The sequence below is a fragment of the Eriocheir sinensis genome, chromosome 44 (assembly GCF_024679095.1).
Source record: "Eriocheir sinensis breed Jianghai 21 chromosome 44, ASM2467909v1, whole genome shotgun sequence".
NCBI lineage: Eukaryota > Metazoa > Arthropoda > Malacostraca > Decapoda > Varunidae > Eriocheir > Eriocheir sinensis.
This window is the reverse complement of record NC_066552.1, coordinates 11,959,958-11,983,902: the sequence shown is the minus strand read 5'-3', so window position 1 is coordinate 11,983,902 and position 23,945 is coordinate 11,959,958. Positions and strand designations below refer to the sequence as shown.

Sequence of the window (23,945 nt, the reverse complement as noted above, 5' to 3'; positions counted from 1 at the left end):
AACAGCACATCATCTCTGTTCATCTGTTATTTTTTGTACAAGGTTTCCCTCTCTACATAGTTTCTAAGATTCTTTGGAGAGGACAAACACACAGAGAAGGAGAAGCAACCTTACATGAACCTCATCACTTAAATTTGCTTAAAAATAACAACTCAAAACTAGTATATATGGTCTAGAAAACAGCCTTACTCTAATCAAAACATTTCCTCCTTCATTAGTGTATGTCTAAGGAATGTGCATTAGTTTGGTAACCTTGCATGTGAGTAGAAAAAAACAAAATTTTCCATTCTGTCAAGCCAAACTGCACACTGACCCGCATAAATGCCTCACCTCCTCATACAGTTCAGTGCACGCTGGAATTCAGTCTCCGCCAAGTCATACTCTGCTGCCAAGATGTTCGCCTGCTCCAGTGTGGCGCTCATGCCCGTCCGGTCCTTGCCACTCTTGCAGGAGGTGAAGCGAAGACCTGGAATAGCCATGCATCAGAAAGGAAGCTGCTGAAGAATGCTACAAAATAGGTTTCACTCATCATCATCATCATTTCATTTAACGTCCGTTTTCACTCTTCCTGAGCAGTTGGACGCTTTATGGCTCTCCTCAATTCTACTCTCTTCTGCCCGATGCTCATCCAATCCCATCAATGCCGAGTCAGGTTCCACTGCAAGACTTTTTACTCAAACTCATCACCGTCTTGTCTGACATACTACTGCAAGAGTTAACCAGAATCTTCCATCTTTCATTCATTTTACTGATAATCTCTGAAACAGGTTTAATTTGTCTGCATTTTCTCCTTCCTATGACTTAAGCTTCTTCATGAGGGGAGATTCAAGGCACCTCTAGAACTAAATTTGACCCTATTTGCATCTAAGTGTTCAGGGGAAGGAGCGTGTTGCAGGAATTTCTTTTAAACACCTTTTTTTTACATATAGTTTGCCTCATTTACCGTAAAGACAGAAACAGCTTATAAAATGGATCAGATTATTATTATTATTATTATGAGACAAAACAGGTAGAGAGGGAGGAGTGCAGACACTATCAGCTGCCCATTTAGCGGCCCCCAAACACCTGAGATGTCGAGAAAGAGGAAAAGAGAGTGAGAGTGATGAGAGAGAAGGAGAAAGAGGACAAGAGAATGCAGATTATAGAAATAGAGGGACAGAGAGGAAGGGTAATAAATATCTTAACCCCTTCAATACAAGCAGACAAAACATAACCTCCATGCCATATCCTGGTTTTACAGACTACGTAGAATAGTCCAATGACATGCACCACATCTCTAGGATCTAGAGATATGAATGAGAGATGATGATACTCATCATCATGGTGAAGAGGTTAAAATACAAAACAAGCAAACATGAAAAAAATCAAGTAGTAAAAACAACAAATAAGAATATGAGCAACACATAAGTAAAAGGGATAAAATACACTACAAAAAAATAGGCAGCAGCTTCTGACCTGCCATGGCGCGACAGCACTGGGCGGCCAGGTACAGCACTGCCGGGTTCTTGCTCCTCGACGACATCACTTCCTGGCCCAGCTTGTCGATCAGGTCCACCAGAGGAACTTCACTGCCCATGGAGGGAACCCCTGCGAAGGAAGCCACACAACTGTCACTCTCCTCACCCAGGGCCGGGAGACGGTTTAAAAATGAAGCACAAGAAAGAATAGAAAACATCAGGAAGTCACACACCACGCTTCACTAACTCTCATGCGTGTGAAGCCTAGGCGCATCAGATTGTCTAATTGTCTCCAGGTAAAAATAATTGTATTCACAGGTGTCAAAAAATGAATAAGTAAGTAAAAGAAATATAAAAAAATGACTCTGTTCCTTTGCGTTGTCAATTTTCACTAATCATTTAAACTCATAGGATATAAAGAATATAATTTGCACCCATCAAACTGGGTGTGAAGCTGAACATGGGGGGGCATTGGTCAAGTGTGTAAATATATAGTATATATTCCTTACAGCATAGAAAACATCTCAAGGGCAACAACAATAAACAAAATATAAATAGCCAACTAAGCACTGTTCCCCTTAAAAAAAAAAAAAAAAAAAAAAAAAAAAAAAAGGGGGAGATGAGAGGTCAATTTCGTGTCAAGCCATGTCAGTCAAGGGTGATGGTCAATATCGTGTCAAGCCATGTCAGTCAAGGGTAATGGCAAGGTATTTCACACTCAGAGCTGCTGCATAACATTATGAAGGGCATCCATTCTCAAACCCCAAGCCAGTATCTCAGAACAGTGGACCAATAACATCACATCACTATCTTCTGTTTAACATCAGGTTTTCACATAATCTCTAATGAGGTTAGACGGTCCTTGATACACTTCCAACTATTTCTGTCCTTTGCCTCAGCACCTCTAATGAACAGTGCTGCCAATTCCTCTTCAACATACTGCCTCCATGTCTTCCTTGGCCTGCCTGGTGGATGGTGACCTGGCGACCTGATCCTATAGTCAATATTCTTAGACGCTTACTTCTCTTACATCAATCATTTCTAACGGCCGAAAAAGAGGTTAGTTGTGTTCCCATGAGTGTTTCTTTGTGTTCACGGTACATAAGGAGGATCAGACTTCCACTAGGGTCATAAAAGCACCCCTGGAAATGCCCACAACTCCAGCGAAAGCCTTGTCAAATATGTGTGTCTGGGCGCCGAAAGGTAATAATACAGCCATCTATATGACCATGGGTAAAAGCTATCATGAGAAAGAAGCTGGAGATTAGTGAGGCTTACTTCTGCTGCTCTCCTGGGGCAGAGGAAGCTTTTTAAACCGGTGGTAGTACTGGGAGAGGCGCTCGTAGCTGTCCTGGTTGTTGCGTGTCTGGGGGCCATCCGTGCCAAGCTTCTCTGCCAGTGTTGCCTGTGGGGGAGGAGGCCTTGAGGGTGTGTGGAGGGAGAAGTAAAGCCAGTTGTCAAGAGTGGGAGAGACTCACGGCCCGTCCAACCCCATATGATAAAATAAGGACAGAAGAAGAAAAAGAAGAGTAAGTAGAAGAAGATGAGGAAGAAGAAGTAGAAGGAGAAAAGGAGAAAAGAAGAAGTAGGAGAAAAGGAGAAAAGAAGAAGTAGAAGGGGAAAAGGAGAAAAGAAGAAGAAAAAGAAGTAGAAGAAGTAGGAAAAAAGGAGAAAAGAAGAAGTAGAAGAAGAAGAAGAAGGATAATAATAATAATAATAATAATAATAATAATAATAATAATAATAATAATAATAATAATAATAATAATAATAATATGAAGAAGAAGATAAGAAAGTAGTTGTCATCTTTCAGTGCCTCAGTACATATCTTTTCTTCTACCTTCCACTTTCTCTATTCCTTCACACATGACTGGGATGATTGCTTTAAGGAGACATACAGCAGCGAAACCAGGTGTCTTTTTATAGTATCTTTACATCCCTTATTCTGCCTTTCTCTTCCTTAACTCTCCTCACAGCTGACCAGGACTGCTGATGACTGCTTATCTTGGACAAACTCGGATATCCCAACCCTGATGCTTAACCCGGCAGCTGCGGGGATCATGTTTCTAAAAGGCCCCTCTAAGCGAGAAAATGAGAAAAAATCATCACTCACGCAAACCATTTCATAATATGTATCAACACTTTTGTGACCAGTTTATGCATCATCTATTTTTGGGGAGTCTTTATCGTGGCAAACATTTGGCCCGACGCTGGTACACGGTAAAGCCACAAATTTGGCCCGTCGCTGGTACACGGTAAAGCCACAAATTTGGCCCGTCGCTGGTACACGGTAAAGCCACAAATTTGGCCCGTCGCTGGTACACGGTAAAGCCACAAATTTGGCCCGTCACTGGTACATGGTAAAGCCACAAATTTGGCCCGTCGCTGGTACACGGTAAAGCCACAAATTTGGCCCGTCGCTGTTACCAGGTTAAGATATGTTGCTGGTCCCCTAACGCTACCGTCCTACCTCTTCGTTGATGCCAATGTTGAAGAGGACAGGAGTGATGCAGAAGCTGGGCGGGTCGTTGGGCTGCTGGGTGTTGGTGGTGGGCAGGAGGCTGTACACGTGTTCTGGTACGGGCAGCACCACCCTCAGCCCACACCTGTTGATGTGGCAGGGAGGAAAATAACCAAGAGCACCACAAACACTACAACTCATGCTAATCATCTGTCACTTAAAACTCATGTGCACAGCAAGGCACAGACAGACTAGTTCTGCCACTGCTGTCCTCTAGTGAAAGCTAAAGGAGAGGGAAAAATATATATAAACAACAATAAACCAATTTTATATTCAGAGGAGGCAGACAAACAGCTAATTAGAAAAGAAAATACCCGTAAGTTCCCAAGCAAATAACTGATGCCCAAAAAGACTGATGCACAGATATTTATTTCCTTACTGACTACTGAGAGTTGCACTAAGAGTTTAGACTTGCCTGTTTCCTGAGACGTGAGGCATCGGCAACTCGTAGGAGACCTGTGGGGGTGTGGCGCCCTCGCTGCGTGTCCGCCCTCCACCTTGGGGGCCCGTGGCAGACACCATGACAAACTCCACTGTGCCCAGGTCCTCCACAGCCACCACCATGTCACTCAGCATGCCCTCGTCATTCCTATCACGCAAACACACCATATAAATAGACTCTTTTGGGATATTAATGATGCTGAGATACTTTTACTTCACTGACACACCTCTTATACGAGCAGCCACATTCAAAATTTTCTATCAAATATAGTTTGTTTACCTTCTTTACACATTTTCTACTGCATTTTTTGACGCTTTAATTACTGTGTTGATCCAGTAGGCTATAAAATACTACATAATAAATACCACATTGAAAAACTTTAAAGAATATAATGTTGAAGATGAGCAGCACGCAGAAGAGAAAGAGAAGCAGCAGCACTCACCCATGACAGGAGACGAGGCACTCAAACTCTGCCAGAGGGCCAAGGTGTGCCAGGACCGTGACAAAGAGCGGGTCGGCCTTCCTGCACCACAGCCTCGTCATCAGGCCCGTTACCAGGGAGGTCAGCTGGGGAGGAAGACAGATGAGTGAGTCTTTATTGTTCCTGTTGTATTAAGTGATTAATTCCAGGAGGTAAGTGATGGTTAGAATATTACCATGGTGAGTGTTACGCAGAACGATGAATGATGAAGGCTTAACTGAACAGTCACAGAATAGGAGTGTTTGGCCACCTGCATCACAAGTGCCAAGTTGTTACCAAAAGAGCTGTGCCAAATTCATACTGATGCTGATACAACTATTTTTTTTTCTTTGAGCTCGAGGTACTTTTTCGAGAGCCTGACCATGCCGAGAGCACAAAAAAACTATTGTCTAAGATTCAATTTGCATTTTGTACAGCTTTTTCGGTAACAACATGACGTCTGTGATGAAGGCGGCCAGACATTCTTATTCCATGGCTCTGCTGAAGACTATTGTATTCTACTTTGGATATGGGTGACTCATGCACCGTGGCACTGTAACACACACACCTCATGCACCGTGGCACCATAACACACATACACACCTCATGAACCGTGGCACCATAACACACACATCTCATGCACCGTGGCACCATAACACACACATCTCATGCACCGTGGCACCATAACACTTACGGCCTGGGAGAAGCAGATGTCCCTCCGGTACTTGATGTTGTGTGCCTGCTGGGCTGCCTCGGGAGTCTGCTGCAGCCTGAAGACACTGTGCACCAGCCGGGCCGTGCGCATGAGCCCGTCCATCGCCTGGCGCAGCTTCTTCATGCTGGGCCGCACCTCCGCTATCCAGTCCACCTCCTCCGGTGTGCTCTTGCCTTTGTGTTTGGGTGGACAGGTAACCGTTTCTGAGCTGTCTTTACTCTTGCTTTCTTCTCCATCAGTGTTAGGTGTGGAATCTTGGGTTTTGTCTGTTTCCTCCCCATTCTGTTTCTGGTGGTGAGTTTCACTTTGTTCGTCCGTCTCACTCGTGCCTAAGTCATTATTAATCATCCTTGGTTCCTGTTCGCCTATAGTTTCACCCTCCGGACACTCTGTCCCACTGTCTGTTGACATTTTACTGAACTTACTTTCAGCCTCTAAGCTTGGCCCTAAATCCTCAATACTCTGCTCCATGATGGACTCTAGCTTACCGGACTTGATTACACTCGAGTCACTGCCATAACGCACGTCACTTATCGCATGTTCCTCCTTTTCCGCACGTCTCACTTCAGTCTTGTCAAGGGGAAGAAGCTCCTCCCTCCTCTCCTCATCCACAGACAGACCGCCGTCACTGATACAATCTGTTCTTTCAACCTCACTCGTCACACGCTCCAGCCCTATGCCACTGTCCTCTTCGCAGGGGGACACGTCAGGAGTAGCCGAGCAAGAGGACCTTTGGCTTTCATTTGTCCTGGCCACCCCAAGACTAGACGACGCAGATTTCCCAGAAGCATGACTTGAATCGGAGCCGACGGAGGAGGAAATCATGGCCTGGGTTTGAGCAGCAAGGTTTGAGGTGATGTTCTGTGCCTCCGAGACACTCACCTGCCTCGTGGGTGGGTTTGTCACATCACTGCCGCCGTTTATCAGGTTGTCGTTGTGTCCCACTTCATCAACTGTGCTGTCTCTGTTTTGGAGTCCATCCTGTGATTCCCTGCCAGCACTATCACTCACTCCCTTTTCCCGAGACTCATTTATTCTATTACAGTAGGTTTTAATCTTACTAGTGAGGCACATGATACTAGCCTGAACATTAAGCTGGATCAGATCCCATGGCTCAGGCTCGTCAGTAGGTCTATATATGCTGTTCTCCTGGCCGTCCATAATGTCAATCTCTTTGGTGGTAATAATGGTACAAGTTCTCTCTGGGTCACCTTGTCTGTGCTCAGGGTTCCCGCACATCGAAATGTTGGGTGTGTCTGGACTCATCAGCTCCAGATCCAAGGCTGTTTCTGGGCTCAGGTACCCGGATATGTTGTAGGTGGAGTAGGAGCGTGTGGCCAGCGTCAGGATGCGTGAGGGGTTCTGAGGCACTCGGATCTGGTCCAGGAACTCAAAGGCTTCCTCAACCAGTGATGGCTCTATGACGTTTAGCAAAGATCGAGTCTGGAAGAATTAAGACAACTTTTACTACTGTGAATACGGTGAATCTAATCATTGTTAAAATTGAACCATAAACACCTGCATTTGTATTTTTTTTACAATAAAGGAAAAAAGAGAGAGAGAAAAAAAAGCTCTCAAAATACTGTTCCTATAAAAAAAGTTTAAAGAATAAAACACACAACAAAAAGGGAACAGCATTCTATTTATATAGTCTTCAGTTTGTTTTGTTTACCTAAAAAATACCACACACAAGAAAAGAAAAAATAACCACTTTCACCTTCTCCTGCAGCTTGGTGAGGAGTGTCATGAGTGTCTCCATGTCGTCCTGTCGCAGAGTCACCAGCAGGGCGCGCAGGAGAGTCACCACCTCCTGCCTCAGCCGCTTGATGCCCTCCACCGCCGCCTCGCTCGCCCACGCCTTGTCCCCTCCCCCGGGCGTCCTCCTTGAGCTCTTGGCCTTCTGGAGCATGCTGGGAACACACACACATCATAAGACATGCTTAAAAGTAATTTGTAGGCACCGTAAAAAAGGAAAATTGGGCTGAGGCTCTGAAATGAATCATGGTCAAATTTAGGTTTAATAATCAAACTTGAATCTGAGAATATTTAGTATCTACAACTTGACTAAAGTTTCCACTCTTATTTTATCTTTCTGATAATGAAAACTAATTGGGTTGGTGGACACGAGATGGTTAACATGACCTGCTATAGTTTGCCATTACTGAGGCTTTGGCCAAAGCTCACTGATAAAGCCTTTAGAAGCTTTTAACAACTTTTAGACCATGCATGGAAGGACATAAACCATACAAGAATTTTCCCTTAAAAGGTTACTGATTAAAAACACACTGATAATGTCTTCAGAAACTTTTAAAGACGGTATGGACAAGTGTGAATATATTAACCAGGCTGATACATGCAAGAAAATACTGAGCCTAAAGTAAAAATTAAATAAAAGAAAATATACAAATTGGTGACACAGAAAAGAGCAGACAGCCACTTACTTGACCAGCCCTCCCTTCTTGTAGCCTTGTGAGAACGCAGTGAAGATTCCACAGGTGATGATGTCGTAGAAACCTGAGCGCCGAAGAGACTCGTTCTGGGCCCAAAGTCTCTGGAGGTGGAGGTTGGTTGGGGACATCTCCAGGGACGACTCACCCTTGTGCATACTCTTCTTGAAGCTTGAGCCTGGAGGAGAGGAACTGGTTATCATGAAAGGAGAGTACACTATCCTTAGGCAAACTTAAGGATACTCTTCTTGAAAGTTGAGCCTGGAGGAGAGGAACTGGTTATCATGACAGCAGAGTTCACTATCCTTAGGCAAACCTAAGGATACTCTTCTTGAAAGTTGAGCCTGGAGGAGAGGAGCTGGTTATCATGGCAGCAGGGTACACTATCCTTAGGCAAACTTAGGGATACTCTTCTTGAAGCTTGAACCTGAAGAAGAGGAACTAGTAATCATGAGAGTAGAGTACAATTTTCTTAGGCAAACTTAGGGATACTGTTCTTAAAACCTGACCCTGGAGAAGAGGAACTAGTCATCATTACTGTACAAAACACTTTTCTTGGGCAAACTTAGGGATGTCATTCTTAAAACCTAAGCCTGGAAGAGAGGAGCTAATAATCATGGGAGTAGAGTACACTTTGCTTGGGGAAAAAAGTTAGGCATGCATTTCTTAGGCAAAACACATGATCTGTATCAGTGGAGTTCATTCCCTTGGGCAAAAAAAATTAAACCCAACAGCATACATTTCCCTCCAACAGCAAAACAGCCATAATCAGTAAGTAGCAGGCTTTTTTTTTATGCCCTTGCACTGTCTCCTCTGCTGTAAAAAAAAAAAAAAAAAAAAAAAAAAAAACTAAAAACATGGCACTAATAAAAAAATAAGCCTCAGACATGTTACCAGAGTGAGCAGCCACATCCAAGGTGTCAAGCGCCATGTTGTAGATGTTGATGAGGGTCACATGTTGGTTGAGCAGCGCCATCTGCCGGGTGTGCCACTGGTCCGACAGGTCCCCGAGCGATGAAAGTTCCTCCTGCCACCGCCGCTCCTCGGAGATCCACAGCCGCCTGACAGACCAGAGGCTTAATGACACGCTTTCCCATTCATTAGATTCTTCACTATTATCATCCTTATTTACCCTTTTTCACTTCCATTAACCCGGCAGCAGCGGGGATCATGTTTCTTAATGGTCCCTCCAAGCGAGAAAAATGAAAAGAAATCACCCCTCACACAAACCATTTCATAATATATATCAAAGCATTTGTGATCAGATTATGTATCATCTATTTTGGGGGGTTTATATCATGGCACAAATTTGGCCCATCGCTGCTACACGGTAAAGCCACAAATTTGGCCCGTCGCTGCTACACGGTAAAGCCACAAATTTGGCCTGTCGCTGCTACACGGTAAAGCCACAAATTTAGCCTGTCGCTGCTACACGGTAAAGCCACAAATTTGGCCCGTCGCTGCTACACGGTAAAGCCACAAATTTGGCCCGTCGCTGCTACACGGTAAAGCCACAAATTTGGCCCGTTGCTGCTACCGGGTTAAGGCTATATATTTATTTATCATGCTTATAATTCTCTGCTCAGTTTTTTGTTGATTCATTATCCTGCTTGTACAGAAAGTGGGGTCGCTCCATGCAAATAATGATGACGATGATGATGATGATGATGACTGACAATGATGATGTTTACTTATATATACCTCACGAACGATGCCTATAAAAATAACATTATTATTATTATCATTATTATTATTATTATTATTATGAAAAAGAAGAAGTGAATCAGCTCCCACACACCTGAGATGCTGAGAAAGAGAAAATGAAGGTGAAAGTGATGTGAGATAAGGAGGACGAGGATGAGAAAATATAGATAATAGAAATGGATGGACCGAGGTGCAGGGTAATAAATATCTTTGAATACACAACAAACAAACAAAAAATTAAGAAGCAAAAACAACAAATGAATGATAACAATAATGATGCTGACTTAAAACAGCTGACGGGGGAAGAGGAAAGTGAGCTCTTGATAATGACAGATAGTGATGGGGAAAGTGACAGTGACAGTGACTCACAACAGCTGACAGGGGAAGAGGAAAGTGAGCTCTTGATAATGACAGATAGTGATGGGGAGAGTGACCGCGACAGTGACTCACAACAGCTGACAGGGGAAGAGGAAAGTGAGCTCTTGAAAATGACAGGTAGTAACAGGGAGAGTGATGGCGACAGTGACTCACAACAGCTGACAGGGGAAGAGGAAAGTGAGCTCTTGATAATGACAGATAGTGATGGGGAAAGTGACAGGGACAGTGACTCACAACAGCTGCTGGGGGAAGAGGAAGCAGTATCGACTCTCGGCCATGACCTCCAGCACGGCAATGTCCCCGCCAAGGCCTGAGTGGAACCTGAAGGTGGCCATGGTGGGGTTGTCGAAGAGGAGGCTGAGGTGGCCCTGTGTGGGGTGCCGCGTCTTGGAGCTGAGGCGCGGCGGCAGTGACTGTGTGCGCCGATGGCAGGCCACTGGGGGAGGTGCCTGTGGGGGGGGGGAGAGAAGGATGTATGAAACACGTGGATAGAGGAGGAGGAGGAGGAGGAGGAAGCAGCAGAGGAGGTATGAAACATGTGGGTGGATATGATGATAATGATGATGATGATGAGGAGAAGGAGGAGAAGGAGGAGATGGAGGTATCAAACACATGGGTAGATATGATATTTTCCTGTTACATGTATTGACATCTCATTCTACTGGTTTGGTTCAATTTGGTAGCGAAAAATAACCAAAGGCAACTCGGCCCCTAGCCCAGGACTCACAGGCTGGTGGTGTGGCGTGGCATTGCTCGGCGTGTGGGAGGAGGCATCCACAGCCTCCGCCTCCAGGGTCCAGGCGCTGATGGTGATGAAGCCAACGTTCCTGCCGGCTGGGGACAGGAGGCTCAGGCGGGACCGGCCAGTCTCATGCAGCCCCCCAAGACTGACCTGGAGAGAAACAAGTCGTAGGCATTAACAACAGAATAGCCTTCACACTTCTGCCCTAACCTGACAAGCAACAGTTTATGGGTACTATGATAGCATGTAAAAATCCTTAAAAGAAAATAGTTAGTTATAAAGAATATCCTTAACCTTGACATGTAATTCAGTTTCTTTTAGCAAATAAAGTACTTTGGTTACACAGTTGTTCCCTGACATTCACGATTCTAACATGTCCAAATTTGTGAGTTTGTAGGATATCTCACAGGTATTATTTGTAAGGGCCTCAGGAGTTTACAAAATACCCCAAAAATAGGGCTGCTGTATGGATTTTTGAGGATTGTTTTGCTTTATAGTTTTTTTCAGGTGCCAGAAAAGGGTTTTAGGGCCTCTTGTGTCACATAATTTTAGGTTCATCAAGGGGATATTTTTTATCAATGAATTTTACATATTTATGAGGTTCTGCCGCTCCATCCCTGTGAGTATCAGGGGACAAATGTATTTAAAATGAAAAGGCTGAGAGTATCTGAGAGTGAAAGGAAGTGAAGTGATATAACTGTGAAATGCCAGAATTTGCTCTTTTCTACTTTCCCACACGACCTCTGCGTGTAACGAAACACACGAGAAATTAATCCAGACAAGGAAAGGTTTGCCGGCGCCGGGGATCGAACCCGCGACCAGCGTAACGGGAGAGCCACTCCTTTACCAGTCAGCCAAAGAGGTACCCCCCTGGCTAAGTGGGTTATGGGAGGCTCGCCCATCAGGCAAGTCAGCACAACTGAACTAGCAAAAATGTGTATGGACAAAATCACATGGATAATCATACACTGTGGCCCCCCTCACACACACACACACACACACACACACACACACACACACAAATAAGAGCATTCCAACCCTGTGAATCAACACTGCACCAAGGCATCAGTTGAAAAACTTGCCGTGGCCTGTCCCAGCTGTGTGGTGGTGTTGGTGACTCTCTCCCGCACATCATACACGGCCAGCCGCACCTGAGTCTGGGAGTCCAGCCCGTCACTCTTGCGGAAACTGACTGTCGACAGGAAGTTGGGGTTGCTCGTTCTCTGCAAAGGAATAATTCTAATAGACTCCTTTACAAAACTGGCATCCCACAACAACAGTTCCCTTGTAATATTCCTGCAGCAGCTCTTATAAGGAACCATTTACCAGAAACAGCAACCATAGTGGAACAAAGCATTCAGAGAACAAAAGGATGCAGCAGAGGTGACACTGGACACACTCATTTAACTAGACTGTCTCCTTTGCTCACAAACACTGCTCCCCCCCCCCCTGTGATAGACTCCTTAATAGTGAGGTGAAGGGGGTGAGGGAGGTGGTAAATGAAAGTGGAGTTGGTGGAGACAAACCAACCGTGCCTGAACTCACTTCAATAACCTCAGTCTGTGCATAAAGAAGCCAGGCAGTCTGTGGAGGGTTGAGCACGTGTACCGTCACCCGGGGGTTGGGGGGCCGCCCGTCCCCGTCGCAGCGAAGGTTGTCACAGGAAATGCACATCTCCAGGAAGGGCGGCTCGTTGACGTCTGTGAGTGACAGAGAGTGTTGAGGGCGGGGTGAGTGACGCTTGGCGGGAGGGATGCTGAGTCATGCGCTACAATGAATTCTGGCCACAGGCTGATGCATTACTTTGACAGAACACTAAAAACAAAGTATGAATGCGTATAAAAAAAATCAAGGATTCCATTATATTCCAATCACTGTTGATCTGAGGGATGACATATAGCAAATAAAGTGCAGTGCAACACTTAAGAGAAACTTTTCAAATAAACTTTAATTCAGAGCTATTTACAGAAAACATTAAACCAAGTTGTATTTTACACAGAACTTTGGTTTCGTGCAGTTCATGAATATCTATATTTCAAACATGGAACAATTAAACACAGAAGAAGAACAGTCGCCATACATGAACATCACCAGGTTAGACATGCACTAACTAGGTACGTCTTTCCACAGTACAGGTAATACTTATAACAGACAGCTGGAGGGGTCATGCTTGGTCTGGAGTAAGGCAAGGAAGAGGAGGAGGAGGAGGAGGAGGAGGACAAGGAGGAGAAGGAGGAGAAGGAGGAGGAGGAGGAGGGGAGGCAAGGGTGACGGGGCAACTAACCTACGAGGGGGCGCGGCACACCTGTCTGGGAGCACACTCTACCCGGTGCAAACTCTGTAGGTCATTGTCCTCTTTAAGAAACAGCTCACTGTAGTGTTAGTCAAGGCCACCCATGTTACTTAACTCCCTTACAAGTGACTACGGGAAGGAATGGCAGTTCAGTGGCGGTCCGTGGCAGTTGTGACCACCAGGAGAAAATGAAAATACAGCAAAGAGGTATAGGCATTTATATTCCTGATTCTGATAAGTTGTATGTTAATTATTTTGCTTCATTTTCTTACCCATGATTCATAATTAGTAACCAGCAAGGGAAGATAAGAACAGAACACAGATATAGATGTGCATTTCTGATTCTATATTAAACAAAAATAATAAACATATATTAAAAAAATACTTCCAATACGCTGCTCATGTACAGAAAGCCAGAAGATGCCAGAGAGAACTCTTTAACCCGGTAGCAGTGGGGATCATGTTTCTTAATGGTCCCTCCAAGTGAGAAAAATGAGAAAAATCACCCCTCACACAAACCATTTCATAATATATATATCAAAGCATTTGCGATCAGATTATGTATCATCTATTTTGGGGGGTTTATATCATGGGACAAATTTGGCCCGTCGCTGCTACACAGTAAAGCCACAAATTTGGCCCGTCGCTGCTACACGGTAAAGCCACAAATTTGGCCCGTCGCTGCTACCGGGTCAATCAGGCACTTATACCCTTTTGTTACCCATGAATCTCAATTAGTAACCAGTAGGCATGACTGAGAAATTGTGGCAACTACATATTACTTCCTGCTTTTAATGTACATGTTAAAAGACTGGTGTTCTCTTAGTTCACGTTATTGAATTATGCACATTTTATTAGTGTGTTTATAATTTCACTGCAGCCTATCACCATGGTATTAGGAATTGACATGTTACCCTTATTCATGACCCATATTCAAAGCACCTCGACAGACCCATAGAATTAATGTTTATAATTTCACTGCAGCCTATCACCATGGTATTAGTAGTTGACATTTTACCCTTATTCAAGACCCATATTCAAGGCACCTCTACAGACCCACAGAATTAATGTTTATAATTTCACTGCAGCCTATCACCATGGTATTAGTAATTGACATGTTACCCTTATTCATGACCCATATTCAAAGCACCTCTACAGACCCACAGAATTAATGTTTATAATTTCACTGCAGCCTATCACCATGGTATTAGTAGGTCGACATTTTACCCTTATTCAAGACCCATATTCAAAGCACCTCAACAGACCCACAGAATTATTAACTCATCTGTGTACTTTCGCTCAATTTCCAGAACGCATCTTTTCCTGATGAGTACAAATTGGGGAGGTGCGTACATACTGGCAGATATACCCCACTGATACTTGAGAAGACAAATATTTCTACCTATGTCAAAATCTAATCTGGATAACTCAGACTGTCCCATGCTTCACTGAGGTGCATGTCTGACTAGGGAGTATGGAGATGGTGGGGAAGCAAACATTCAAAATCAAATTGAACACATGCTTGATAAATAACTCCTGGTTGTAGCTTTTCATTCATGTGCTGAAGGAAATATTTAATGTCTGTTTGACCACGAGAGGCCAGACAGAGTGTATGGTTCATCTTACCCCGGCAAGTATCTAGATCACTATAGACAACATGAAAGACTGATCTCACACTTTTAGCAGCGTCTGAGATGTGATTCATATGCAAACTATAAGATCATCATTATGTAAATACAGTAAATATTTTCCAGTAAAAAAGAAAATACATTACATATAATAAGCAAATTTTAGATGTTAGTTTTGTAATATTCCTATGCAGATCCAAGTAAATGAGAAATATTAAATACAGCAGGTGAATATATAAATAAATACAACAATAGCTAGACTAATATGCAGCACAGTTACTGTTAAACAAATTCCTACAAGCAAACCTTAGCACCATTACTCGCACTAGTCAAGAAATAAACCAAACAAAACTTTACTTGTAGCTATCACGAGACAGTAATTGGCTGGCAGGTGATTTCCAATACTACAGGCAGACTCAAATACTGCTAATCATACTAACTAAGAGTAAATAAAAACTGTTTACTGGCGGCAAAAGAGATAGTAAACAAATGGCAGATGACTTCCAATACTACAGGCAGACTCAAATACTGCTAATCATACTAACTAAGAGTAAATAAAAACTGTTTACTGGCGGCAAAAGACATAGTAAACAAATGGCAGATGACTTCCAATACTACAGGCAGACTCAAATACTGCTAATCATACTAACTAAGAGTAAATAAAAACTGTTTACTGGCGGCAAAAGAGATAGTAAACAAATGGCAGGTGATTTCCAATACTACAAGCAGATTCAAATATTACTTCTCATACTAAAGGAGAGGATATAAAAAATAATCTTTACTGGCGGCAAAGAAGAGTGAATGGGTGTCGGGACTGACCTAGCGTGACCCCGGTGTTGAGGCGGTGGTGGTGGATGTCAACCGGGAGGGACGACTGCCTGGCCGCCACCTCCTGCTGCAGCGACTCCACCTGGCGGGGAGGGAAGGTTGGGCGTGGATGTACAGGCGGAAAAAAAATAATAAAAATAAATAAATAAATAAAACTTGCTGATTGAATAGAATCTGAACTTAATTTACATAGACATGGTGTTGCATTGGTCATGTAGGTGCGGGAAGGGAGCAAACAGCGTCACCAGAGTACATGGAAGGGAAGAGAAGGGAAGGGAAGCAAAAGGAAGGGAAGGATAGGGAAGGGAAGGGAAGGGAAGGGAAGGGAAGGGAAGAGAAGGTAAGCTAAGGGAAGGGAAGGGAAGGGAAGGGAAGCCATTGGTGCCAGCCTAACCAACACAACACCGAGTCCATAAGTTTTGCTCAAATTCTAATCCAAAGCCCAAGGGTATTTGAAACTGTTTTTGATAACTTTACATGCTTTCTTTTGCTTCCTCCTCCTCCTCCTCCTTCTCCTCTCCTTCCTCCTACTTTTCCTTCTTCTTCTCCTCCTCCTCCTTCTCCTTCTCTTTCTCTTTCTCCTCCTCCTCCTCCTCTTCTTTCTCCTTGTCCTCATCCTCGTTCTATTTCTCCTCCTGCTTTTCCTCCTTCTCCTCCTCCTCCTCCTCCCATGCCTCACCTGCTGCCTCATGTAAGCAAAGGAGGCCTGGTGGATGGCAGTGATCCATGCGTCCCTCTCCCCTTGGCAGAGTGCCCCACAGTGCTGCGTGCCGCCCTCAAACACTGTGTGGGGGGGGGGGAGAAAACAGCGTCACCAGAGAGCATGGAAGGGAAGGGAAGGGAAGGGAAGGGAAGGGAAGGAAAGGGAAGCAAAAGGAAGGGAAGGGAAGAGAAGGGATGCAAAGGGAAGGGAACGGAAGTTATGGGAAGCAAAGGGATGGGATGGGTAGGGAAGGGAAGGGAAGGGAAAGGAAGGGAAGTGAAGGAAAGGGAAGCAAAGGGAAAGGAAGGGAAGGGAAGCAAATGGAAGGAAAGGGAAGCAAAAGGAAGGGAAGGGAGTGGGAGGGAAGAAAAAGGAAGGAATGGAAGGGAAGAGAAGGAAAGGGAAGGGAAGGAAAAGAAGGGAAGGGAAGGGAAGGAAAAGAAGGGAAGGGAAGGAAAAGAAGGGAAGGGAAGGGAAGGGAAGGGAAGGGATGGAAATAGAATGAACAGGAAAGAATAAGAGGGAAGGAAGGGAAATGAAAAGGAATGAAAGAAAGAGGAAGGGAAAGAAATAAAGAGAAGGGAAGGGGTAGAACAGGGAGAGACAAGTACTACAGGGAAGGGAAGGGGAGATAAGGGCAGATAAGGGAAGGGATGGAGATAGAATAAAACAAAATGGAAAGAAAAGAAAAAGGAAGGAAGGGAAATTGAAGGGATGCAAAGGGAAGGCAATGAAGGAAAAGGAGAGAAGGGAGAATATGAAAAGTAAAGAGAGGAAGGAAAATAAATAAAGAGAAGGGAAGGAGGAAGGGAAATGTTAGGAAAGGGGAGAAGGGGAGGGAAGGGAAGGGAAATTTGGCCCTTCACTGCTACTGGGTTAAATAAAATTGAATCTGAAATCAGTGAATACAATATGCTGAGTACAACAATCAGGTAACATTGTGAGTAATGGGAAAATAAGAGTACACCAAATGCTCAATATAATCTTTTGGTTGGCTCTTGGTCTGTCGCCTCTTGAAACAAAACACAAAAGAGAACTAAAATAACATAACCAGACATTTCTTTCTAATTGAGTCCTCGGTCTGGCTTTCTCCTTCCGATCTTCATTATCTCCCCCTCCCCTTGCTCTTGCTTTCTTTCAATTCTTCCTTCTTTTCTTTCCATTCTCCTCTTTATTTTTTCCATGGCACTTAGATTTATTAGTCTCCACTTACTGTACCTTTCTACCTATTGTTTTATTCTATTCCCATCCCTTCCCTTATCGTCCCTTCCCTTCCATGTACTTGGCTTTCTCCGTTCTTCCCCTTCACTTTCATTCCTCTCCCTTCTCTTTATTTCTTTCTCTTCCTTTTCCTTTTGCATCCCTTCTGTTTCTCGCCTCCTCCTCCTTCTCCTCCTCCTCCTCCTGAACAAACCAATACTTGCCCAGGTTGAAGGCAAAGGGAGCCTCGGTGCAGGGGTCTAGCGTGACCTGAAAGTTCTCCAGCACGATGACGCCCGCCGGTTCCGACCAGTGGTCCCGCGACTTGAAGTAGAAGAGAAGGTTCCCTCGGAGCCGACACCATCGCTCGGTGCTCACTGCAAGGGAGACAAGGCACTGCTGAAGGACGGCCGAGGTTGGACGCTTGTGGGAGAGGCTTGAACTGAGGGACTATTGTGTAGTGGATGCTTGTATATGTGAAGAGGTGCTTGTATGGAAGGACTTATATAGGTGTTGTATGTATTAAGAGAGGTTTGTGGTGATGCTTGTATGTTTAAAGAAAGGCCTGAATTGAGGGATTATTTTATGGTGGGTGATTATATATATGAAGTGCTTGTATGGAAGGACTTGTATAGGTGTTGTATGTATTAAGAGAGGCTTGTGGTGATGCTTGTATGTTCAAAGAAAGGCTTGTATAGAGGGAATGTTGTATGGTAGACAGCTGTATATACTAAGATGCTTGTATGGGAGGACTTGTATGTATTGGTATTGTATGTTATAAGAGAGACTTGTGTTGATGCTTGTATGTTCAAAGAAAGGCTTGTAAAGAGGGAATGTTGTATGGTAGACAGCTGTAATACTAAGGTGCTTGTATGGAAGGACTTGTATGAGGGTGTTGTATATTGTAAGAGTGGCTTGTTGATGCTTGTATGTTCAAAGAAAGGCTTGTAAAGAGGGAATGTTGTATGGTAGACAGCTGTATATACTAAGGTGCTTGTATGGAAGGACTTGTATGAGGGTGTTGTATATTATAAGAGAGGCTTGTTGATGCTTGTATGCTTGAAGAAAGACTTGTATAGGGGGAACGCTGTATGGTGGACATCAGTAAATACTAAGGTGCTTGTATGGAAGGACTTGTATGAGGGTGTTGTATATTATAAGAGAGGCTTGTTGATGCTTGTATGGGAATATTGTATGGGTGTCACTTGTATGTGTTGTGGCTTGTGTATCAGGGCTGTTGTATGCAATGCTGTGTTCTTTCAGGAAGCTAAGCTATTTTTTTAGTTGCCAGACGGTCGCTACACTAAAATTTGAAGCTTGTATAATGGATGTGTGGACAAAAAGAGCTCACTATACATTATGAACCTTGTGTGGCAGAGTTGCTACGGTAGGGATTTGCTATACGTATGAGACCCTTGCTTTGCCAGAGTCTTGTACGGCTGCTGGAATATAATCAATGCTTGGAGAACTGACAGGTGCCGGGTAAAAGAGGATCTGCCTGTCTATCATTCAGCTCGTGGCTCAGTGAAAACAATAGTGCCGGGTAAAAGAGGATCTGCCTGTCTATCATTCAGCTCGTGGCTCAGTGAAAACAATAGTGCCGGATAAAAGAGGATCTGCCTGTCTATCATTCAGCTCGTGGCTCAGTGAAAACAATAGTGCCGGATAAAAGAGGATCTGCCTGTCTATCATTCAGCTCGTGGCTCAGTGAAAACAATAGTGCCGGATAAAAGAGGATCTGCCTGTCTATCATTCAGCTCGTGGCTCAGTGAAAACAATAGTGCCGGATAAAAGAGGATCTGCCTGTCTATCATTCAGCTCGTGGCTCAGTGAAAACAATAGTGCCGGATAAAAGAGGATCTGCCTGTCTATCATTCAGCTCATGGCTCAGTGAAAACAATGGAGAACTTTCTGAATATGAAACAAGTAAGCAAAGGCAAAACTTGTAGGGACTTGGGACATGTTGAAAAATATATATGGTATCTTTAGTTGTATAATCACACTCTGTACTGCCTGGGGGTTGGGATGGCATGCTCCTCCCCTCTCCTTTGTTGTTTTACTTGCAGCAATAAACTATCAATCAATCTAATGTACTAAAAAATAAAATTGGTAAAACATTAAAGAAAGGGAAAAATACATCCTATAAAAATTAAAGTTTAAATATACACACCCAAAGCATTATTTTAAAAGAAGCTTGAAAGTGATGCAAATAAATGTAAAAAGTAGTGTTCGCCTTAAGACAGAAAAATAATGGAGAAAATAATATTAACTAAAAAGCCAAATGATTTATTACTACTACCATTGCTACTACTACTACTACTACTACTACTACTGCTGCTACTACTGCTACTACTACTACTGCTATTTTTCCCACCACCATAACTGCGACCCACAACCCGAAGTTCACTGTCTCATCAACGGCCATGAATCCTTAACTGTCTATTGGTCAGTATTGTTTATCCCCTTTTTTCATGTAGTTATATTTCTGTCTACTAATAACTCTTTTTTTTTTTTTTCCCTCCATTTGCATGCAGGAAAAAAAAAAAAAAAAAAAAAAAAAAGCTGATAAAAAATTCTTGCTCATTATCATCCTCATTATTATCATTACGACCATCATCATTATCATTGCTGTTACTACTACTGTCTGCCACCAAGACTTACCTGCCATCACACACACACACACACACACACACACACACGCATACACACACACACAAACTCCCTTGAAAAAAAGAAAAAAAAAAGCACTCCCTGGTAATTGTGGAAAGGCTTTGTAGGGCTGAAGGGACACAGGGAGAATGGAAAGGGATAATAGAGAAGAGGGAAGGGAGGGTAAGGGAAGGGTAAGGGGAACATGGATTATTCAAGTGATGCTGAGGGGGATGAGAATCTGCGAGGGAGGGGAGGGAGAGAGGGGAGGGAGAGGAGAGAGGGAGAACAATGCATGCCCTCCTCCTCTCTCTCCCTCCTCACACACAAAGGGAGAGGGAGGGAAGGATGAAACAAATAACAAACATTCTTTTATTTCTGGACCTCATTCTTCCTGTTTTTTCTTTCCTTCTTTCTTTTTTATAACAAGCTGGTGGGAGGGGATGGGCAGGGAGGGGAAGGGAGAGGGGAACATATCCAAAACCAATAATTATGACACTGAAGAAGAGGGGAAAGACAGAGGAAGGGAAGGGAGGGAAGAGGAGGGAAAGGAGAGGAAGGAAATGTTAGCGAGACACGAGTACATGAAAGGGAAGGGAAGGGAAGGGAAGATACGGTAAGGGAAGGGATGGAAAGGGAAGGGAAGGGAAGGGAAGGGAAGATAAGGGAAGGAAAGATACGGTAAGGGAAGGGATGGAAAGGGAAGGGAAGGGAAGGGAAGATAAGGGAAAGAAAGGGAAGATAAGGAAAGGGAAGGGAAGATAAGGAAAGGGAAGGGAAGGAAAGGGAAGGGAAGGGAAGGGAAGATAAGGGAAAGAAAGGGAAGATAAGGAAAGGGAAGGGAAGATAAGGGAAGGGAAGGGAAGAGAAGGGAAGGGATGGAAAGGGAAGGGAATATAAGGGAAGGGAAGGGAAGGGAAGAGAAGGGAAGGGAAGGGAAGATAAGGGAAGGGAAGGGAAGGGAAGATAAGGGAAGGGAAGATGAAGATAAAATAAAACAAAAGGGAAAGAAAAGAAAAGGGGAGGAAGGGAAACTGAAGAGAAGAAGAGGAAGAGGAATGAAAAAAAGGGAGGGAAAAGAGGAAAAGGAGAGAGAAAGAAAAATACGAAAAAGAAAAAAAAAAAGGAAGAGAATTAAATAAAGAGAAGGTAAGGGGAGGGAATTAAAGGGAAGGGGAAGAGCAGGGGAGACAGGAGGGGAGTCAAGGCACAGGTAATTGATATATATCCCCACACAAACACCTGTAATTTAATGGCTTATATATAAACCTAAACACATCCGACCACTCACACACCAGCCAGCCAGTCAGCCATCCACTCAGTAATCCATCCACTCAACCAACCAGTCAGTCAGCCATCCACTCAGTCATCCATCCACTCAACCAACCAGTCAGTCAGCCATCCACTCAGTCATCCATTCAGACAACCATCCACTCAACCAACCAGCACTCAGCAAATCAGCCATTCACCCAGCCAGTCAGCCAGCCACCCAAGCAGTAAGTCAGTCACCCAGTCAGCCATCCATTCATCCAACTGGTCATTCGTTAAGCAAGTCAGCCATCCAGTCATCCAACCAGTCAGTCAGTTAGTCACTCATTAAGCAAGTCATCCAACCAGTCAGTCAATTAGTCAATCATTCAACAAGTCAGTCATCCAGTCATCCAACCAGCCAGTCATCCAGTCAATCATTCATCCACTCAACCAGCCAGCCAGCCAGTCAACCATTCATCCACTCAACCAGCCAGCCAGCCATTCAATTATTCAGTATATTAACAACACAGTCAGCCAGCCAGTCACTCATTAAGCAAGTCAGCCATCCACCCAGTCAGCCAGTCAGCCCCCAGTCAGCCATACACACCATGCACAACCCAACACCTTTATGTATGCGTGCAGGGGAAGACAAGCCAAACCAAGTCAGGTACCGCGTGAGTTCTGCTTCCCACTTTGCGTTTCCTCATTTTGCCTCATTTCCCTCATCAGCAGCAAACCGTGACTCGTAAATTGCATACCCAGGCGCCTCAGGTAACAGAGACTACCTGGGCAGCAATTAAGGCGACCTGGTTTGCTGTGGAAATGAGGAAGGCGGAGCGAAGATGAACTGTGTGATTCGGAAGTTGTGTGGAGAAGCAGGAGAGGGTGAGCGAGAGAGAGGGAGAGAGAGAGAGAGTGGTACCTGCCCTCTACAAGCAATACCATCAACATCTACAGGTGCACAGTAGTTACAAGCACCACCTGAGATCCTCCACCACCACCACCACCATCACCACCATGTAAAATAAATATGGAGACCGAGAGTGATGGAAAAATAAGTGTTACAAAAATTGAGTGTATAGAGAGAGAGAACTTGGAGACTATTGCCTTGGTCACTCCCTGAAGGAAAGTCTATGGAGGCTCATGGATAGATATTTGATAGATAGATAGAAATAGAAGAAAGTGAAAGAGGAAAGTGCATTGTGGTGGCGTGGTGTGAATAGAAAATCGACAGAAATCAGCATGATCGATATAGTGAATAGTGAATGAGTGATGAATGAATGAATAAGGAGATAGACTATGACATGATAATACATATATGGCAGAAGCGAATGAGTGAATGAATGAATGAATAATTAGGTGGAAAGACTACACAACAATATTAGGCAGAAGTGAATGAGTGAATAAATAAATGAATGAATGAATAAATAGATGAATAGACTACACAAGAATATACAGCAGAAGTGAATGAGTGAATAAATAAATGAATGAATGAATAAATAGGTGAATAAACTACACAATAATATACAGCAGAAGTGAATGAGTGAATACATAAATGAATGAATGAATAAATAGGTGAATATACTACACAATAATATACAGCAGAAGTGAATGAATGAATAAATGAATGAATGCATGAATAAATAGGTGAATAAACTACACAATAAAATACAGCAGAAGTGAATGAGTGAATAAATGAATGAATGCATGAATAAATAGGTGAATAAACTACACAATAAAATACAGCAGAAGTGAATGAGTGAATACATAAATGAATGAATGAATAAATAGGCAAATAGACAACATGACAATATACATCAGAAGTGAATGAGTGAATAAATAAATGAATAAGAGGTGAGTAAGTTACATGATATTATATGGGAGAATTTGACACCATATGAAACAGCAGAAGAAGGCATCGTGACACCATAGCACTGGGTGGATAGGTGGGTGGATAGGTGGAGGAGGGATGTTTAAGTGGGTGGAGAAAGGAACAGTGTAAGTGGATGGGTGGATGGAGAAAGGAGCAGTGTATGTAAGTGGGTGAGTGGGTGGGTGGAGGAGGGATGTTAAAGTGGGTGGGTGGGTAGGTAGGTGGAGGAATTAAGGAAAAGAAAAGAAAATGGAAGGAAGGGAAATGGAAGGGATGCAAAGGGAAAGGAATGAAAGATAAGGGAAGGAAAAGGAAGATATGAAAAGGAAATAAAAAGGAAGGGAAAGAAATGAAAAGAAGGGAAGGGAAGGGAATGAAAGGGAAGGGGAAGAAATAATTTAAGGGAAGAGGAGAAGGGAAGAGAGGGAAGGGAAGGGATGGGAATAAGACAAAAGGGAAAGAAAATAAAGGGAAGGAGGGGAAACTGAAGAGATGCAAAGGAAAAGGAATGAAAGATAAGGGAAGGAAAATAAGGAAATGGAGAGAGAGAGAGAAATAAAGATATAGAAAGGAAAGAAGGAGAAAGGAAGGGAAATAAATAAAGAGAAGGGACGAGAAGGGTGATGAGAAATGTTAGGAAAGGAGGGAAGGGAA

The 23,945-nt window shown here is 43.6% G+C and overlaps 1 protein-coding gene and 1 long non-coding RNA gene across 5 annotated transcripts in view; one reads left to right on the top strand and one right to left on the bottom strand.

Annotated features, from left to right (window-relative positions):
* Positions 1-23,945, bottom strand: part of LOC126980494 (inositol polyphosphate-4-phosphatase type I A-like) — a 99,629-nt gene that overhangs the window by 1,774 nt on the left and 73,910 nt on the right. For 3 of the 4 annotated variants that reach the window (XM_050830460.1, XM_050830458.1, XM_050830457.1), the window contains 18 exons: positions 17,743-17,895; positions 16,295-16,398; positions 15,607-15,697; positions 13,151-13,204; positions 12,412-12,566; positions 11,949-12,089; positions 10,852-11,016; positions 10,359-10,573; positions 8,937-9,103; positions 8,037-8,220; positions 7,313-7,505; positions 5,575-7,038; positions 4,863-4,987; positions 4,394-4,567; positions 3,928-4,063; positions 2,736-2,862; positions 1,456-1,587; positions 331-466 (listed from right to left, as the gene is read on the bottom strand). In XM_050830460.1, the coding sequence (XP_050686417.1) occupies positions 331-466; positions 1,456-1,587; positions 2,736-2,862; positions 3,928-4,063; positions 4,394-4,567; positions 4,863-4,987; positions 5,575-7,038; positions 7,313-7,505; positions 8,037-8,220; positions 8,937-9,103; positions 10,359-10,573; positions 10,852-11,016; positions 11,949-12,089; positions 12,412-12,566; positions 13,151-13,204; positions 15,607-15,697; positions 16,295-16,398; positions 17,743-17,895 (3,916 nt within the window). The remainder of the gene's footprint in view (positions 1-330; positions 467-1,455; positions 1,588-2,735; positions 2,863-3,927; positions 4,064-4,393; positions 4,568-4,862; positions 4,988-5,574; positions 7,039-7,312; positions 7,506-8,036; positions 8,221-8,936; positions 9,104-10,358; positions 10,574-10,851; positions 11,017-11,948; positions 12,090-12,411; positions 12,567-13,150; positions 13,205-15,606; positions 15,698-16,294; positions 16,399-17,742; positions 17,896-23,945) is intronic. The other variant, XM_050830459.1, reaches the window with a different exon arrangement.
* LOC126980499 (uncharacterized) lies at positions 17,903-20,849 on the top strand. The gene is made up of 3 exons (XR_007733269.1): positions 17,903-18,049; positions 18,175-18,382; positions 18,509-20,849. It is a non-coding gene; the product is annotated as an uncharacterized LOC126980499 (long non-coding RNA).